Genomic DNA, 21148 nt, shown 5'->3' on the forward strand with positions numbered 1-21148 from the left:
GTTCTTTTGTTTATGTCAACACTTATGTGGATGGGATTATTAATGCGAAACTGGACCGCTATTGACAAACAATAAGCTTAATGTATATTAGTATCGAAGATTCAGATTATAAGATGGAATCTATAACCGTAATTAAAACTACTAGTGATCACCTGGTAGTCGAAATTCGATTATAATTAATTGAAATTATAAGTTTGTACACTATTATGATTCTATTGTCAAAGATACTTCTATAATCTTAAAGATACTTCTATAATCACAGATTTCGCCAAGACTACACTTTAGACAAATATTAATACAGACAAATAATATATTATAATCTATCTCAATTTGATCACAGACTATAAGCAATAAGAAAAGTTTGACAATAAACAAATAGTATGCATGCGAATGTTGTCAAATACATGGTAGTGTGTGTAATGTTTTATTTTTTATTGATTTAATCTATTTTTTATTCATAGTTTTAAAAAATATTAAAATTCTGCACTCCTTCTCTATATTCTCTATAAGTGTGGGAAATTTCATGCATCTCCTTCCGCGCAATTTTTTCTTAAAAACGGGTACAAAGTTTTTGCTTCACGTATTAATATATAGATTAACTCTTAAAAATTAGGCAGTCAAATTGGCTTTTGATAAAGTTAATAGGTCGCGGGTAAGTAAATAATGTGACTTATAGGTCGTAGTGTTAGTTTATCGTATGCGGCACCAGTGTTCCAACACGTCCGCATCACTCAACGAATCGCACTAGTCATTATCGGTATCAGCTTTTTTTAAAACGTATATACACGAAGACATCTCTCTCGTTTTTTCAGTGAATAAACTTGAACTAAATGCAGTGGACAGTTGCCAACGTGAGTCACGCAGGGTTCCCTCTGTACGTGACTCATCCCGTGTCAGGGTTGAATACGTTTTATTGATGACCGTAATCTTGAAATTCTAATTATATGTCAAGTGTCGTTTTACGTGTTTTGGCCAAGAATGTCGGTTGACGCGACGATTGCCGGCGCCGCCCTCCTGGAGGTCAGGTGGTGAAGACTCAATGTCAACGAATTAAAAGGCTCTTCATTCAAACAGATTCAAATGGTTGTGCGAGTCAGCACGATAGTACTAGCACATGCCAGCTAAAAATAAGCCACACCATAGAAATATGGTGTTTACATAAATTTCGACTTAAAGAGTGTTTGCCTTCTAAGTTGAATAACATTTATTCTTAAACAAGAATCGATTTCTGCGCGTTTACTTCTCATTATACGGTGCATAAACTCTAAATCTATGCATACGATGCATAGATTATAGGAGGAATATCTTTACACCATCAGTTTTATATAACAAATAGATAGATTACAAATTTTAAAACATTGCAAGTCTTTTTTGTTGTTGTTATAATTGGGTATACAAATTACTAACGCAGCTCACCTCATCTACAAGGTTTTAAGCCTTTACACAACAAATTTTAGTGCTGACTGAATTGCCCTAAATTATTTAACCGTTCATGACTTCGGGCCCGGCGGTGGACAGAAAACCGAGTGGTCATATATTTCGGTAAGGCTATGGTCGGAAATTTGTTGTTCCAGACGTCTATAAGATTTTATGTAATTGTCATGAGGGTCATTCAAAAGTAATCCGAAAACAAAAAAAATGGTGCGCATGCCACATGGTGCGCATGAAAGAAATCTTGTCTTGTGGTAGGACCTCTTGTGAGTCCGCACAGGTAGGTACCACCACCCCGCCTATTTCTGCCACGACGCAGTAATGCGTTTCGGTTTGAAGGGCGATGTAGCTGTTGTACTGTAAAAACTGAGACCTTACAACTCTTGTTTCGAGATAGATGGCGGCATTTACTTTGTAAACGTCTATGGGCTCCGGTTACCACTTAAAACCGGGTGGGCCGTCCATCCATCTAAGGTATAACAAAGTGAAACTTCTTTTGCGGTGTGTAATATTGTGGTTTTCTTTATTTTTTCGATTTCATAGAGCCGTACAAAGCGGAGACTAGGGAATGCTGTGTCCACGGTCCAATGGTTCGCGAGACGCACTATTATCTCACTCTCGCTCTTCCTAAATTGTATCTTTTCTGTCTAGCCGTAACGAATTTGTCGCGAGTTAAATGTTACTCTCAACGGGCCTAAAGAAGTTTTACTTAGAAAAAACACGAGTCTAGGAATCAAATTAATCGAAAGGAACAAATACAAATCACAATCGTAACACCACAAGACGGAAAGGTCAAAAGAAATATTTACGAGTTACACAAATACCGGCGATCGTGGGTCGCACAGATGCGCGGCGTCGGACAAGGCCCGTATTGAGGAAGAACTTCAATTAATTATAAAAGGGTCACGTGGGTGTTAAAATTATAAAAGCATAGATAAAAGCCACGATGGTTGAATGTGTAAAAAGTTGAACCTATTTACGTTTTCTTAAAACTTGACTTGAAACAGTTTTTCATTGAAAAACATTTAAAATGATTTAAGTGCCTAAAACAGATGCCTAATTAACAAAATAATTTATAAAATTTCATATTCAAGCTGCATGTTTCCAACTACATAGACGATCAAATCCAATTGCCGGTTTCTTAGATTCAGAAAGAGTACCCTATCAGAATGACTTTTAAAATAAATTAAAAATAGTCAAGATTTTAATATCAGTTTAATAGTTTTGAACTAAAGCAAATTATATTGAAACATTTCACTATTTATTTAATTTTCCATTCGTAAGGCACATAAGCAAAGCAAGAGCCCAATAAAGTCCCTGTCGTAATGGTAACAAGAAACATAAATCTTATTTTTATCAAATAACTAGCTGACCCGGCAGATTTTGTAGTGTCTCAATCGATAAATACAAGACCTAAACTTTTGTATAAAATAAACTTAAAACAAACAAAAGGAATCCGTCCGGCGGGGGACACAACAAAAGAAAAACAAAATTATTATTTTTATTTAATTCCAAGCATTTTCATATTTATCTACCTTTTAAACCTTCTCTGGACTTCCACAAATAATTCAAGACCAAAATTAGCCAAATCGATCCAGCCGTTCTCGAGTTTGAGCGAGACTAACGAACAGCAATTCATTTTTATATATATAGATAGAAGATAAATAAAGTTTCAAGCCATGACCTCCCAAACTATCGTCCCAAATGCGGCTCCAGTCGGAACTAAAATAGTGAATATTTGTGGACGCGCGCCTTCAGCCGGATGCGCTTCGAACGTACTTGTGTAACGGCTATTCAATTATTTTCTACTACTCGACTGTTTGATAAATTTTTCATGAGTCTGTCTCGTTTAAAATTTAATCTTTTTAAAGATTAGGGCGCTAGGGTAGGGCGGTTTTATATATTATTATATATTTTTTGTGTATGCTTTTGTAATTTAATATAAATTTCATTACACCTACCACTATTCACTCTGCACTACCTTTGGTTGACTGGTAGAGAATGCCTTTGGCATTAAGTCCGCTAATGTAAATTTTACATGAATAAATAAATAAATAAACATTACGATAACTATTAAAAAACACAAAAATGTTTTTTTTTTCGGCTTGAACATGTAACTTGTTTATTGCGAGACCCGCATAGTATCGCTATACCACGAGCGGCATTAACTGTAGTAGAATAACGTGCGAATTAATGCTATTAATACTCCTAATAGACATATTGTAATATCACCCGTATTATATTAGCTAAGTTAAGCACGCGACCTTAAAATCATCCGACGATACAAATTCGCGACCAGGTACTCCTTACATGATCTTACAACAAGTACCCACCATGTACTACTACTATATTGCAATCAGTGGACGGATAATTAGGAGTAGAGCATAAAATAGATGCGACTAATCCTACATCACACATATCATTAGAAATAATTGTAGAATTCCCCAGAGTCTGCGATTTGCATAATGTGAACACTAGGAACAAACATAGGCTTGCGTTGCCGGCGGCTCGAATTAAGAAAACAAGCAACTCTTTCAGGGGGCTGGGTGTACAACTTTTCAACAAGATCCCACAAAACGTTCAACTACTACCTGTTCATAAATTTAAGAAAACTGTCAAGGAACGTTTGTGCAACAAGGCATATTATAAAGTTAAGGATTTTTTACTAGATGGCACTACGTGGGAATGAGGCGTTCGCTCCTGGCCTTTTCATTTTTCATTATTATTATTATTTATTTGAATTGTATTTTTTTGACTTGTTTTTTTGTATACTGTAAATATGTTTTCTTGTTTAAAAAAAAAGAAAATAGTTGAGAAAATACAAAAAAAAAAAAAGCCCGCTGAGTTTGTTTCGCCGGTTCTTCTCAGGACTGTGGCTTTTTTTGGAACCGGTGGTAGAGTTAACATTTTCTTTTACATTTTGACATTCAACAAGTGTGTTTTTGATGACATCCAAGTTGAAATAAATGATTTTGAATTTGAATTTGAATTTTAGCGGTAGACAGCGGCTTGGCTCTGCCCCTGGCATTGCTGAAGTCCATGGGCGACGGTAACCACTCACCATCAGGTGGGCCGTATGCCCATCTGCCTACAAAGACATTAAAAAAAAAAAAAAAACTCACGCACCAAGGGTTCACTGTTTCAAAAAAATTTAAACTTCGCTCTAATATCGTGACTAATATTAAAGGGATATAAAGATGAGAATATGAATTGTTAATTTGGTTGAGTATTTAGGCGTTTTTTCTGAGTTTTTAAACTAAATACATATGTGTGTTTCACGTATCATCTAATTGACAGCTGACCAGAACGTTGTCGTTAATAGCCTCTGATCGACAGCGCAATTGGGTCTTTGAAAACCAAATAAACAGAAGCGGTTTCGCAGCAGATTAGCGTCGGGAACATTCCGCGATTCGCTAATATGACATGATATACATACATTAAAATTTGGCAGAGTTCGCCTAAAACAGTTTTAGTCTAAAACACATTGTTGGCGTTTTGACGTATTAACCACACGTCACTTCCTGTGTTAACCGGAAACGCACTTGCATTACTTTAGATTGTTTATCCCAATTAATAGAAACTGACCTTAATTTATGGTTACACAATCCCTATGTGCGTTACACGCTGTACCTAAGCCTGTAGGCATTTTGACATACACATACGGGATAATGTTTTCGTCCTTGTGTTCCGCTGCAAAACTACAAACATTTTCATCAAAATATTTGCTTTAAAACAAATTTTTGTGTACAAAGTTAGAGGACCGAATTTATTTATTTCTGTGTTCTGTTTGTTTGTGTGTGTGTGTCTGTGTGTGTGTATTTCTGCGTGCGTGTGCGTGTTACGGCTCCAAACACGAATCTATTTATGAGTTTCCGTGGGCATGCCATTTGCTAACGCAAAGATTAGCTACAGTGCAAGTCGTAGGCGGATCGATTATTTGTTTTTCGATTCAGTAATCTAAGCTCTCAGCCTGAATAAAGTATGATCAACTCATAGTTATGATGCAACAAAATAAAGATTAGAGTTTAATTATTCTTTTTTTTTACACGGTGGTCGATAGCTGCCTATGTTTTCGATATAAGCATATTGATGACACCGCTGATTCAGTTTAAAAATATGTTACAGCTTGAGCCCAATACTTAAAAACGAATCTAGTAATATTTAGAAGTTTAAGACTACTTTAAAGTAAGCCAAAGTAATTGTATTGAACAAAGAAGTGCTTGTTGAATAAGGATTAAGGATTAAAAACAAGTTTCAAATTTTATCATATTCTAATATTTTTACAATCTAAAAGCTCACACTTCGCGTGGTCAAGCAAATGATCCATGCGATTGCAACATCTAAGAAGACAGCATACATTAACGTTTCATGAGCCCTCTACGTTATTAATCTTTGGACATTAATCATAGAGCAACGCGCGAATGACTCGTTACAGAAGCTGGTGCAGTCCCCTTTGTTTTACGATCTTCCGTCCACTCATTTACACAGTTTTTCATGGGTAAAGAATTTTTAATGCCAATCCGACCAGGAATGTACTAGTGAGGATATTTAAGAGCAGGTGCTTAATTTCTTAAAACTAGTCAATTAAAACACCACACTACCATTTAATCAGACAAAGTTCAAGTTATCACAATATGACATGACTTAAAGTGAGGTGCCATTGCCGGTCCCAAGCCCGGATGAGAAAAGAGGAGGGTTGAGTAGAGCTGGACATTTCTACCGTAAAACGTCAACGCCGAGCACTGGGCGGCGGGAAATAACCCAACCCCCGGATCCAACCAGAGACCCGGAGCGGGACCTGTTGCCGTGAAGGACTAAATCCCTTCGAAATACTGATGTGGAAGGACGTGGGAACTCACCACAATTACATCCCAAGAGAGTCATGGACAGAGAAACATTTAAACTGTTTCAAGACCATGACCACGACCCTCAGTAATGAGGAAACCGACGCAAGGAGGAGGAAAGTGAGGTGGTTCAATAGCTTGTCTGAATTCGATGACGATTACTGGTGGTAGGACCTCTTGTGAGGCCGCGCTGGTAGATACCACCACTCTGCCTACTTCTGCGTGAAGCAGTAATACGTTTCGGTTTGAAGGGTGGGGCAGCCGTTGTAACTATACTTGAGACCTTAGAACTTATATCTCAAGGTGGGTGGCGCATTTACGTTGTAGATGTCTATGGGCTCCAGTAACCATTTAACACCAGGTGGGCTGTGAGCTCGTCCACTCATCTAAGCAATAAAAATAAATGTACCTATGGTTTTGAATGTAATTGCTAAAAGACACAAGTTACTTGCGTCTTCTTGCTCTTATCCCACATTATAAGGGGTCGCCCCAGCGTTTCTTGTTATCATGGTGTATAGGGATTTGGCAAAGCTGTACAACCAGTCACCCGTCTTGACTTCTTGATTTTTCCGTCCCGTCTTGATTTTTCTTCTGTTCCATTACAACATTGATAGTGACCTCACACTATTTTAAAACAAACTAATCATAAATACATCATGTATTTCATGATCATAGATATTTAAACAAACCGTACTTTACACAATAAATCTTGTCTCAGTGCATCTCTCAACGCGATTAAATAATGAAATTACATGTTTTTCTCCTCAAATTCTTGGTGAGTGCATTAACTATACATTTAAGTACGTCATGCGTCGTGTTGATACAGATAGGCGTCTGTTTGATGATTTTAAAACGATTTTTACTGTTCGCGAATGACGTAAATCTTGCCTATCTGTTCCGTAACATCCACACGTTTGCAGAAGCGCGTGTGCGCGTTGTGGATATTTAAAAAAAAAATTAATTCCAGGTAGAATTTCTAGTCCCGGCAGACTTCGTAGTGCCTCAATCGATATATAAAAGACATAAGCTTTTGTATAAAATAAACTTAAAACAAACAAAAGGAATCCGTCCGACTGGGGACACATCAAAGGAAAAACAAAATTGTTATTTTTATTTAATTCCGAGCATTTTCGTATTTATCTACCTTTTAAACCTTCTCTGGACTTCCACAAATAATTCAAGACCAAAATTAGCCAAATCGGTCCAGCCGTTCTCGAGTTTTAGCGAGACTAACGAACAGCAATTAATTTTTATATATGTTGTTTGGTCCCTCGACCTTCAAATAAAACACCGGGTATGATTTATGAAATATTTCCGTGTTTGGAAAGTTGTCGTCGCCCGCATGGTAGAAGACCGGAGTTGTTGGGAGACCATAGCCGGGTTTGTCGGGCTGATGAGCACGAAAGGAAAAGGATTCCTGATGGACTGCTCAGGCACAACGAAGCTTAGGTCCCGTAGGGTCTAGGCTTAGAGGGTGTCAGTCCGGTGGTGAGGCGACGCAAGGTGACTCCCGAGACGAAATCACTCGGGATCTTCCCGGGGATGAAACCCCGTTCTATCACCAGGACGGGTACCGGCGAAGGCGGACTATCGGCGCGCACTATGCGGTACGGTAAGGTTTCGTTTGGCCAGAGTGGTGGACCCTCGATGGCGTATAGTCGATAGTCGGTTCTGAGGGGTGGGCGCCCGAGTCAGACATAGCCACCTGGACACGCTGGACTGGACTGGCTACACCCTTGGACCGGGTGTCCGTACACGGATCTCCCAACATTAAAACAAAATAAAAAAGGTGGAACCAAGAGACCCAACTCATCATTGATTAATTGTAATAAGGAGCCCACTGAGTTTCTTACCGGATCTTCTCAGCGGGTCGCGTTTCCGATGCGGTGGTAGATTCTGCGAAGCACGGCTCTTGCTAGGGTTCGTGTTAGCAAGGTCGTCAGGTTTGAGCCCCGTGAGCTCACCTACTAGTTAAGGTTACGCTGAAATAGCCTCTCAAGGCTATCAGCTTAGGGAGGAAAAAAAAGTAATAATAAAAGGCAATACGCAATACTGCATAAACGGAAAGCTCCGTTCTTTACTATAAATTTTAGGTATCTTAAATAGTCCATTTCGCATTATATTTGTTCTTTATCATTTTACGGACTTGTGTTCCCTGTTTTATCTCTTTTTTTGTTTTTAATTGCCAAATTAATAATGGTAAATTATATTGTTTCATTTACTTACGTAAGTTATTTATTTAGTCCCTGAAATCTATCGAGATTTAAAATCAACAGTGTGAGGGCCTGATGTGCTGACCCCGCCCTTGGTAGAACAATAACAATGACAGCGAATGAAATAACTTAAATTTTCCGTTAAATTCCAACATCAAATTCTAATTCAATATAAATTTATATGAGAAGTAACACAGCCAAAGAAAATACAAACTTTGACGAAAGCTGAAATTCCTTACAACAAATTTTCCTAAATATCCAAGAAGCGAGACCATGAAAAGCCGGGAATTCGTAAAACATTTACCCTTGACCGACCCTCTCAGTCGAAAGGCAATTACCAAAACATGTCAACATCACTTTTGATGTGGCGCAGTCTATAAGAAGACAGTCGGACAAGTCTACTAAACGGTGAGTTAGTATAAAATGTTTTCTCGTGTGCCGGAATCATCAGATTTAATAGTGTTTTTCTCACAAGCTCATCGCATAATAACTAAGAAGGGCAATGGCACACATGTACTCGAAGCTCATGTTCTATGCTTGTCGAACTAAAGATCCAATATATATTAATGAGGGACTCCCAAAGGTATTTCAGACATATTTGTGGCACTTAAAAGAAAAAATCGAAATTCTAAAAACGAAATCGGTATCAAACACTGTTTATTTTCCTTCAACTTAGTGTAGAGCGTTACTACTCAGTGTAGCATTGTTATTTAGAATAATATTCAATTTAATAAAACATAACAAACTACATAGTATCTAGATTTGTAAAAAAATATTTTGAACATATTTTGACAATCTAAATATTTACAATAATAAAAATGCATTTAAGTTAGAGAATTTCATCTACTTTAGATACAATCAAACTGACTGCTAACAAATTACACTGTGTCCAATTACACAACAATGTCGGTCGAGTGTCGAGAGGAAATGCGAGAGTAGAGTAACTCGCCGACATTCGCCAACATTCGCCGACATCCGAGGAAACTAAAACCATGCAACGTCCGGATGTTCGGCACGTGTCGCGTTCCAATGTTTGCTTTGTATATTCATTTGTTATTGTAATTCATAATTGAGTTTCGTAAAATACACAAAATTTGCTTATTGAATTTTGAAGGTGTTGATTGAAACTGGCACACGAGTAAATATAATACATATTGCTATTGCTTTCCTGGCGTAGATCGGCGGTTAACGAAGCTGACAAACTAACACCCACTTTGTAACACGCCATTGAAATTTCAGATACATTTAACTAATTGGCTTCTTTTTATTGCTTAGATGGGTGGACGAGCTCACGGCCCACCTGGTGTTAAGTGGTTACTGGAGCCCATAGAAATCCACAACGTAAATGCGCCACACACCTTGAGATATAAGTTCTAAAGTCTCAAGTATAGTTATAGTTAGTGTTAAGTGGTTACTAGAGCCCATAAACATCTACAATATAAATGCCACTACCCACCTTGAGATATGGGTTCTAAGGTCTCAATATAGTCAAGACGGCTGCCCTAACCTTCGAACCGAAACGCATTACTGCTTCACGGCAGAAATAGGCGGGGCGGTGGTACCTACCCGCACGGACTCACAAAACGTCCTACCACCAGTAAAGTGGCTGTCGTACTTTTAATGCTACATGATTTCTTGATAATACACATCCACTTTCGGCTCTTTCTAGTACATTTCGGATTTAAAGAGATCCCACTACATTCCAGTCGTCACTGCGTTGTCATGTCATGTCGTACATTATGCTGTGACTGTCGACAACGCGCCGTATCTCTTCCTGTCCAGATATTGGCTGTGAGCGAATATTTTTTTAGCACATAACATGTTATTCAATTATGCAAGTATTACGTTTTGTAGTTAACGAGTTTCGATAGTTTCCCACATTCCTGTAGTAAAAGCCGAGACATTGAAAAGCCCTTATTAAATTCGATACAAAAAAAATGATATCAAAGCTATGAAATTATCAGATATCAAATGCAAATTCAATGAATGAATATGTGTTAGAGGAAGTCAGAAAGTGGCACCTGTGACAGAGAAGCTGAGAAGTACGCGTTTGGGTGCTATGGACATGTGATGAGACGAAATGAAATCTAGGTTGGTAAGAGAATGTTAACTATGAATGTTGAAGGATATAAAGGAAGAGATAGACCTAAGAAGAAATGGATGGATTGTGTGAAAGACGATATGGGTAAAAGGGGAGTGAGCGAAGAAATGGTATATGATAGGAGAATGGAAGGAGAAAAAATATTGCGCCGACCCCAGGTGACTGGGAGAAGGGCAGGAGAATGATGAAATGAGATATCAAACGCGAAACCTCCAAACTGGATCGAATTCAAAGAAAATAACAATATCACGTTACTCCAGAGATTCATTCGCAATTTAATAAAACGCCAATCAGTCCGCATACTCCCAGAGGAATGTATCGACGTTCGATTTCGTAACAAAATTAATAAACACAAAAATAATGCCTTTTACAAGCGTGTAGCGAGCAAGTAATTTTAAATGGCTAACATATCGCTGATGCTCTCAGCCTAAAGCACCCGACATGTTTTATTTGAGGAAATCGGAAACTCCCGGAAAGTAGCGACCTCGGGACGGTAGAAGTGCTTGATTACATTTCTTGTGGCGGATACAAAATATCTCAGTGACTAATCTTGAAGTGCTATAGTTCCACTGGTTCCGAGAAAAGCCAACGCATGATTTTGATGTTCCCAGAGTAGCGCTTCACACCCGGGCCCGGTAAATAAAACGCAAGAAGTCGTCGTGGCCTAAAGGATAAGACGTTCGGTGCATTCGTATGTAGCTATCCATCAGTGTTCAAATCCCGCAGGCGGGTACCAATTTTTCCAATGAAATACGTACTTTACTAATATTTACGATTGACTTCCACAGTGAAGGAATAGCATCGCGTAGTAAAAATTAAACCCGCAAAATTATAATTTGCGTAATTACTGGTGGTAGGTGGTCGTATGAGTCCGCACGGGCGGTTACCACCACCCTGTCTATTTCTGCCGTGAGGCAGTAAAGCGTTTCGGTCTGAAGGGCGGGGCAGCTGATGGACTGTAAAATAGCTGAGGCTTAGAACTCATGTCTCAAGGTAGGTGGTGGCATTTACGTTGTAGATGTCTATGGGCTCCGGTAACCATTTAATACCAGGTGGGCCGTGAGCTCGTCCATCCATCTAAGCAATAAATAAATAAAAAACGCAAGGCTATCAGCGGCTAGCATTTGGCAAGATCAAAGGTTCAAGTGTTCTCGTTAGTTTGTGTTCCAGATATATACACATACAGATAACAACAAGGGCACCCAAATTCCAAGTGCTAAATATGTTTAACAAGAATACTCCGATATCAACCATATCACTTTTTGATATAAGGCAATTTTTTGTATTCTATTTTCTGAAAACCATTTCCGACAGCAGTGTGCGCTTGGCAGGCGAAGTGAACTTAAAAAACAAACCAAAAAAGGCATAGTGAAGTAAACGTCCAGCCTTTTGCAAGCGGAACTGTGGAACCGCTTTGTGACAGAAATAGTAATACTGAGAAAACAATCGGGAGCTCGCTCAGCACAGCGTTACAGAACTTGCGCCGATAACGTCCTGAGTCAGTAGATCAACGTGGAGATCGTAGGTTCGACACTGGCCGCATTCCACAATTTTGACGATTATACCTGATAGAAATCTATTTTATAGGCAGACAAACTCGCACTCAACCTGATGGGAGTACTGGAGACTCTACTATATTTTCATTTTAAATTAACGGAACGGATAATTGATTGTCAATTTGGTTTGCTCTTCTGCCACTGTGAAATGGCCACAGGAGCTCATAGCAGTGCAAACCCCTTCCTGGCTGAGCCTTTGCTCGCCCACCTGTCCTGGTGAAACTGGAAAGGCCTCCGCGCCACCAGCAATCTTTCAATCATAAAAAAAAGTATTGCAAACGGGATTTTCGCGACTCACAGAAAACCTGGGACATGAGGACGAAGACTAAACTAAGCTAAACTAACTAAACTATATTATCAGCTGCCTCTGTCTTCCACATCCAGAACCCCTACTCAGGTGGTCCCCCAATCGGCTCTTCTAGCACCAGTAATTGCGCAAAATTATAAATTTTACCCGTAAACAGAGTACCTTCCCATTTTTTTCCGTAACATCCGGAGATACCTTTAGGGTTTCCAGGTACGAGGCAAAATTAAATATAAGCACAAAGAATTTCAACGGAATTTTTATTGACTTAAATTTTAATTAAACACAAAAGAATTTAATTTAATCTTTCCTGAACCAACAATGAAGGATTTCCTTACAGTCGAAAAGCCCTTTTTTAATTTAATCCGGAATAATTATGTACATTCTTAGGAATGTGTTTGGTGTGTACTCCCTGCGCCTCACATGAGGTCGAAATAGTAAAGCAGCACGTTTTATGTGGCCACATAAAAATAAATAAAAAGCCAACCGATTTTGTCCCAGAGGGAACATTTGCAGAGACCATTGGGTAAATGCTACGGGTATACTTAACGAAGGGGTAAATGTTATAAGCACTTATTACCATTTATAATATGCTAATATTTCAAATCAAGAAATATGTTAAACACTACAAACTATTTGAACTAATTCTTGTAGATTTGCTTAGGTGAAACAAATAGTAAAGCAGTATCTACACTAATGACGCATTAAGCGTAGCTAAATGGATATAACACAGATTTATTGCTCTCTCTCACTTCTCAAATGGCCGACACAATCAAACCGCGACCTACATATATTAATGAAATCACAGCACCCTTACTCGACGTGGTGAGCTTTCAAGCCTTGCCTCGCCCACCGTGAGCCTTCATACAACTCATCCGCCACGAAACATTAACTAAATGAGGGGTCAAACGACTGCACAAACAACCCCAGCTAATGTAGGTCTGGGTGGCACTTTGGAGAAGCTTAACGACAAAGGGAAGATCTTCCACCGAGCGGTTGATATTGCTCGGTAGACCGACGGTCCGAATGTTGTTGTTCGGAACTTGTATATATGCGCTTTATCTTGAAAATGTCGTAAGCGAGATTCAGGCATCTGTCAATTATCTTGCGTTGTATGATGGCTACCCGCCACAGCACTAAGCACAAATACTGTCGAGAGTGGGGACCCTGGATTGCTTTTAAATACTGTGACATCACTATAAGTATTGAAACTAGCAGAGAAATTAGAAATTATGAAATTGCAATTATTTATAACACGGGGGCGCGAACAGTTTTATTGACTTATACCGAACTAGCGACCCGCCCTCGCTTCGCTTCGGAAACTGTAATTTACTATTGATTTCTCCACTATTTAATGGATGTTATTATACATATAAACCTTCCTCTTCAATCACTCTATCTATTAAAAAAAAACCGCATCAAAATCCGTTGCGTAGTTTTAAAGATTTAAGCATACATATGTGTGTATATCCGGATATAGGGACAGAGAAAGCGACTTTGTTTTATACTATGTAGTGATACTCAATCTCCAAACAAACGAGAAGAAGAGAAAGAGAAAAGATTCAAAATAAATATTCAATGAATTATGGAACGAAGTCATAGAATTTTAATAGCATCTCGACGAGTGGCATTACGTTAGATTTTTTTATATTGGATATTTACGAGATTGGGCTTCAAAATTATTCCATTGATGTGACATTCGTGTAATATTTCAATGCTTGCTTAGCAAAGGGCACAGTTTTGTGTTACTATATAATATATTTATGCTGTTTTTTCAGAGCCCTAGAGGAACACGTTTTAGAGTCTATTGATTCTGTGACCGCTTCACCCCGGGTAGACCGTTGTAACGTCACTCATGGTATGGTAAACAAAATGAACGCCATACACCACAAGTTTTACTGGTGCTTTACTGGTGGTAGGACCTCTTGTGAGTCCGGGTAAGTACCACCACCCCGCCTATTTCTGCCGTGAAACAGTAATGCGTTTGAAGGGTGGGGCAGCCGTTGTAACTATACTGAGACCTTAGAACTTATATCTCAAGGTGGATAGCGCATTTACGTTGTAGATGTCTATGGGCTCTGGTAACCACCTAACACAAGGTGGGCTGTGAGATCGTCTACCCATCTAAGCAATAACAAAAAAAAAAGTTTACGAGTACTATCATAATTTAGAACCGCGCTGTTGTATCGGTTTATAAAAGATCTTTACGTGTTGAATTAACTCTGGCGGCGAGGTCAGCGCCGGGTGAGGTCAGTCAGTCCGATACGTTTTATAAACAAATGTAAATTTTACGGGTTAATTACGGAAAAAAAGACGAATGTTTTAGATTTTTTTTTGTCATCTTAGTTCGACGTGCTGATGGTCCACATAATTTTAGGAGATACCGTAATATCAGAAGCACAACTAAGTCACTGAGGACACTATTCAAAGCTCTGCTGGCCAAACACTAACAAGAGTATTTTCATACGAGGGCCCGACGATATGGACGGTAAAATTATTACTGAAAACGTATTTTGTATAAATACATCGGTTCTATAGATGGAATCAACTCTGTTACCATTCGGCGCTCAATGTTCAAAGAACTTCAGAAAATTCACAGCTCTCCTCTTGGTACGAATCAGACAGAACCAATGACTCAAAGCCAAACTGACACGGACATTAGATTAGATGGTGATCGGATGAAAGGCGATTGCATGCAGCAGAGATGCGAATGGATAGAATACGAAATAAATATATTAGAGGAAGTCAGAAAGTGGCACCTGTGACAGTGAAGATGAGAAGTGCGCGTTTGGGATGCTATGGACATGTGATGAGACGAAATGAAAATGAGGTCGGTAAGAGAATGTTAACTATGAATGTGGAACGATATAGAGCTTCCTTTTCAGGTAGACCTAAGAAGAAATGGATGGATTGCGTAAAAGACGATATGGGTAAGAGGGGAGTGAACGAAGAAATGGTATATGATAGAAGAGTATGGAAGGAGAAAACATGTTGCGCCGACCCCAGGTAACTGGGAGAAAAGCAGGATAATGATGATGATTAGATTAGGTGGTGCGTTGTGTTGTGTTAGTGGCATCTTTTGGAAACTCATGATAGTCGTAATTCTAATGCCACGGACTAGCTTGTGCCGACGGTGAGCGATGCGAAAATCAGATTATATCGACAAGTCTTTTATGGTGTTTTTATTTTTGTTTTTTAATTGCTTAGATAGGTGGACGAGCTCACGGCCCACCTGGTATTAAATGGTTACTGGAGCCCGTAGAAATCTACAACGTAAATGCCGCCACCCACGTTGAGACGAGTTTAAGATCTCACTTTTTACAGTACAACGGCTGCTCTTCAAACCGAAACGCATTACTGCTTCACGGCAGACATAGGCAGGATTGTGGTACCTACCCTTGCGGGCTTACAAGACGTCCTACCAACAGTAAAGCACCATTTTTAACACCATTGTCCGCATCGGACTTATGTAAAGTTAATCTATACATATAAATAAAATTGGGTGTCTGTTTGTAATATTGAAATAGCCTCTTTTTACTACAGGCATATGAATATATATATACGGTACATGCACCAAAATAATTTTTTTACAATTTTTGTCTGTCTGTCTGTTCCGGCTAATCTCTGGAACGGCTGGACCAATTTTGATGAGACTTTCACTGATAGGTAGCTGATGATATAAGGAGTAACTTAGGCTACTTTTTTTAGACTAGCTTCGTCCCGCGGCGTCTCCCGCAGTTATTGTCGTACCGCGCGCAACATGGCGGGACTCGCCTATCAATAATATAATTTAATGTTTCCGAAGCGAAGCGAGGGCGGGTCGCTAGTTGACAATAAAACTATAAAGTTTGACCTTGCCTGTATCCCTTCGACTCTTATTTTGATGTCTTACAGCGCGTTACGTAACGTGTTTACAGAAAGTTTCACGAACGCAGCTTTTCAAAAGCTTATTGTTGTTTGCGGGCCGCTAGCGCCGCGCGCAATAACACTGCCCTATTTTTTATCCTCCTAATGTTTTGATTTCCATTTTTCTTATGTATTTTCCGTACTATTTTCGATATTAGTTTTGTTTACTAAAACTCACTGGATAGCTGCTGGGTTTTACTAGCAAAAAATTGTCTTGGGAGAGGACGGGCTTTGGAGATGCAGTCCATGTCGGATTGACAATGATATTAATTACTAGTTTTAGCCCGCGACTTCGTCCGCGTGGAATAATTACTTGAGCATAACGCTAAATTTTACCAGCGACTTCATTTGCGTAGAAAGAAAAAAAACCGATTTTGAAACATTCTTTATTGGTGCTCCGTTTGTATTGGTCTTAGCGTGATGTTATATAGCCTTCCTCAATGAATGGGCTATCTAACACTGAAAGAATTTTTCAAATCGGACCAGTAGTTCCTGAGATTAGCGCGTTCAAACAAATAAACTCTCCAGCTTTATAATATTAGTATAGATTGTATGGTGGTTACGATAAAGTCGAGTTAGCCGAAAAGTCCGATATATCAATAGGTAATAACAGTCAGGGCCTGGTAATTCTTGACGCGTATCGTGAAGGCTCATCTCATTCTGAAGCCCTAATCTTTGGGTGAATTGAATGGTAAACAACGCCACAACCAGCAATGCCAAAGTGGTATCTGCCTCCGATTTGAACACCGGAACTGTCACATCGCTCGATACGAAAGCACCGGACGTCTTACCCTCTGGGCCACGACGACCACACAACATCGCAGCAATCATTATTATCAATGAACTATGCGAATTGCTGTTAACGCATGACAAATAATTGAACCGTTTGACGCACACACACACAAAAAGGTCGCATGTTACAATTTACTGTTTTAGAAATGAACACTTGAACTACGAAGAAGAAAATCCAATTTCATCTAAGATAAATGCTTGATACAACTTATTGTAACTATTTCTGTGTTGCTTTCTTTCAATTAGCGCATCGGTTTTGTTAAGTAAGCACTCCTACGTGTTATTAATCACGGGCGAACCCGGAGATCGCCGCTTCAAAACGGATATATATACATATTATGTACATTTTGCAATTTCCCTCAGACACCGCCCACTGAGTTTCTCGCCGGATCTTCTCAGCGGGTCGCGTTTCCGATTCGGTGGTAGATTCTGCGAAGCACTGCTCTTACTAGGGTTCGTGTTAGCAACGTCATCAGGTTTGAGCCCCGTAAGCTCACCTACTAGTTAAGGTTACGCTGATATAGCCTCTCAAGGCACTCAGGTTAGGTAGGAAAAATAATGCAATTTTTTTTGTAAGTGGTACAGTGTGTTTGCGAGTGTGTGATATTTTTTATTTTAGAATTATTGTGTTGTAAAATGCAAATTAATTATGTGACTCGGTGGCACAGTAGGTAGTGCCCCTTACTGTTGAACCGAGGGTCGTGGGTTCGAATTTCATAACAGGCAAACATTCGTGTAATGAAGTTTATATGCTCCATATATTTAAGAGTATCAACATCGATTAACTTCATGTACAAAGATCGATAATTCTAGACGCATTAGACGCTGTGGTAAGTTTAATTAATTTTTTTTGTCGTCGAAGGCAAACGGGGTTTGTCTCATAGTAAGTGATCGCCATGGCTTATGGACGCCTTCACGACGCTAAGGCCTTATATATCGAAGCTGGTCTGCGCTAGAGGATGTACAGGATATTTTAAAAACAGATCAGCTCTCCTGACTAGGCCCGGTGGCGGTCAACCTCTTAAATGAGACCACTTTCTAGCGGGAGTGCTGTTAGCTCGCAGCCCGTAATCATGGGCTTTCAGAGATCGGTTTAGGCTGAGAGGGAACCCATTGTAACTCTTTTTAAGTCCAATGTATCTTTTTATCTGTTTGCCTTTTGCAAAAATCGTAAGATGGAGCCATGATATTCGAAACTAATATTACAATGTTATAACATTTTCGTAACAAATTTAACAATCGTTCTAATAATAAGACACAATGCTGTATTGTTATGAAAATTAACAAAATTATCCTGTTTCGTTTGAAAAATTTTTTATGTGCAAAATAAATAAATTTGTAAGCATCATCGAAAATATGACCAATATCCGTGGCAAAGTTATTTTTGCATTAACCGATAACTTATCTCAACTCACTAATCGATACGAAAACATCCAATAAAAGTTGCACTTGACAAAAAATAAATCACATCACTATCGAACACACCAATCAGCGACGAGAATTCGAAATTCGAACACTTTAACCGAGAGATAAAAAAATCGTATTATTATTTTTATAATATATTTTTTAAATTTCGTTTCTTTTCGTAAATTGTTTTCGGGAACCGACGCGGCGTCGCTTCGGGACGTGAGCGCGGCGCGAAAGCTCGGCCGTCACTGCGGAACCGAGCTTTCAGCCTTTCAGTTACAGGCCGGTGTGACCAGAGCGACGGAGAGCTTCCACGGACGTCGTGAAAACTTTACGTGGAATGATTCACCCGAACAAGTTTCCGAATTATTTCTGTCTCGAGTGAAAAATTAGCATCCTCCAGCGACACCCGTCGGCGCCTACACAAGCTACCGTCATTATTTTTCAGTGAAACAATTCGTCGAGTTACGAAAAAAATTCCAAACTCCATTAATCATTTCGTTATTTTGTTTTACCTAATAATAAGTTTCCGTTGGCCTACAAACAATTTAATGTTACATTACTCTAAATATAATTTCAATGTTTATGATCGAGTCCTAAGCGATAATGGCCATGAGTCGATGCGGTCCGGCCGCGCACTACCGCTGATATATGATTCACCAAATGTTGATTTATATTAGATATTAGCGGACCCGGCATGTCTATGGGTCCATGATCTATGCGATTGTCTGAGAATTTCTGAGAAGTCTGACATTTTTCATTACGTAGTAGTATTATTGCACGCCATTAATTTATTGACGACTAGCTGACCCGGCAGACTTCGTAGTGCCTCAATCGATAAATAAAAGACCTAAACTTTTGTATAAAATAAACTTAAAACAAACAAAAGGAATCCGTCCGACGAGGGACACATCAAAGGAAAAACAAAATTGTTATTTTTATTCCGAGCACTTTCATATTTAACTACCTTTTAAACCTTCTCTGGACTTCCACAAATAATTCAAGACCAAAATTAGCCAAATCGGTCCAGCCGTTCTCCAGTTTTAGCGAGACTAACGAACAGCAATTCATTTATATATAATACATAGATAGAAGATAGATTTATTAGAAAAGACGAGACGAGCTCTCACTCACTGAGGACACGGGGGGGGGGGGGGGGGCACCGAGCGGCCGAGCAATGTGGCACTAGACATCAGCGAGTACCATAATGCAAAGGGAAGATGATATTGTTCGGTAGACCGACGGTCCGAATGTTCTTTTTTATCCTATCTAAGTTAGTTACCTTAGAAAGTTATGGCAACGTAACCTGAGCAATTAGGTGAGCTCACGGGGATCTAACCTGAGGACGGTGCTAACACTAGCCCCTAGCAGAAGCAGTGAATGTTGTTGTTCCGAACGCTTCTATATGTAAACTTATCTTAAAAATGTCACTAGCGCGATTCACGCATTTGTCAGATACCTTGTATTCCGTGTTGGCTAGCCGTTGCCCGGATACTTAACTTTACGAGTTCGTCCGGGCCTTGATGAAACAATTCCTCGAAGCAACCACCCTTTCCGAAGATCAGACATAAATCCCTGTGCATGCATTTTCACACTAGATGGCGCTCACGTACAAAATGTTTATATTTTACACTTCTAGGCTGTGCTAGACTTACCTTGAGCTGGTGCGAGGATCGCGTCCCAGGGTGCCTCGTCTTCAGCCTTGCGGAAACTGCGCTCCACTGCGTGCAACAAATGGGAAAATTTTAAAATCTTTATCGAAAAGACGCCATCTAGCGACGACACTAAAGTACTAAATAGTAACTAGTAACAATAACAGATGGCGCTTAAATAAAACATTATAGCTTTATTAATATAATGTATTATTTTATTCACCATAAAATAAAGTTTAGAGTTTAGCCCAGTAAAACACAAACTGAGTTGCCCTATAAAGAGAAACAGCATTTAAAGCTATTGCTTCACCAGTTTTTATGTTGTGTCATATATTTCAATATACAAAAATGATACTCACTGTTGAGGAAATGCGCCGTGCCCGAAGCCTTTCTTGATTTCTTGTCGTTCACGTCTTGAGCTGTTAGAATAACAATTAATATTTATAGCGAAATGATAAGATCCACATAAGAACCTACTCGCTGCGTTCGGTTTACGCAGTGCTTAACACAATTAGACGTGCGTTATTCGGACCCTCGGAAGGACACTTTTAATTTTATCGTGACGGATTCGCAGTTTTACTGGTGGTAGTACTTTTTGTGAGTCCGTATTTCTGCCGTGAAGCAGTAATGGGGTTTGAAGGGCGGGGCAGCCGTTGTAACTATACTGAGACCTTAGAACTTATATCTCGATGTGGGTGGCGCATTTACGTTGTGGATGTCTACGATATCCATCAGAGTTGTCAGCGAGTGCTACTGCAGGAGGGGCCCGGGGGCTCGTCTGGACCGATACCCACCGTTGGGTTGATTGTTGGGATGCATCCGCTCCATGAACCGTGATATCCTGTTGGTGTGGTGCTCCCCGTCGAGGCAGCAGCCCTCCTCCACGGACTTGGCGCAGGCGCGGTGGACCCGCAGCTTGCAATCTAAACAAGAGATCTATAG

The 21148-nt window shown here is 39.4% G+C and overlaps 1 protein-coding gene and 1 long non-coding RNA gene across 7 annotated transcripts in view; both read right to left on the reverse strand.

Annotated features, from left to right (window-relative positions):
* LOC134201228 (uncharacterized) overlaps positions 1-19486 on the reverse strand; it is a 29174-nt gene extending 9688 nt beyond the window's left edge. The window contains exon 1 of the long non-coding RNA XR_009976415.1: positions 18563-19486. This is a non-coding gene — a long non-coding RNA (uncharacterized LOC134201228). The remainder of the gene's footprint in view (positions 1-18562) is intronic.
* The window catches only part of LOC101742925 (rho guanine nucleotide exchange factor 11), a 167082-nt gene that overhangs the window by 86066 nt on the left and 59868 nt on the right, over positions 1-21148 (reverse strand). For all 6 annotated transcript variants that reach the window (XM_062675585.1, XM_062675586.1, XM_062675589.1 and 3 more), the window contains 3 exons: positions 21001-21129; positions 20566-20625; positions 20210-20275 (listed from right to left, as the gene is read on the reverse strand). In XM_062675585.1, coding sequence (XP_062531569.1) covers positions 20210-20275; positions 20566-20625; positions 21001-21129 — 255 coding nt within the window. The remainder of the gene's footprint in view (positions 1-20209; positions 20276-20565; positions 20626-21000; positions 21130-21148) is intronic.

This window comes from Bombyx mori, chromosome 24 (assembly GCF_030269925.1).
Source record: "Bombyx mori chromosome 24, ASM3026992v2".
Classification (NCBI taxonomy): Eukaryota; Metazoa; Arthropoda; class Insecta; order Lepidoptera; family Bombycidae; genus Bombyx; species Bombyx mori.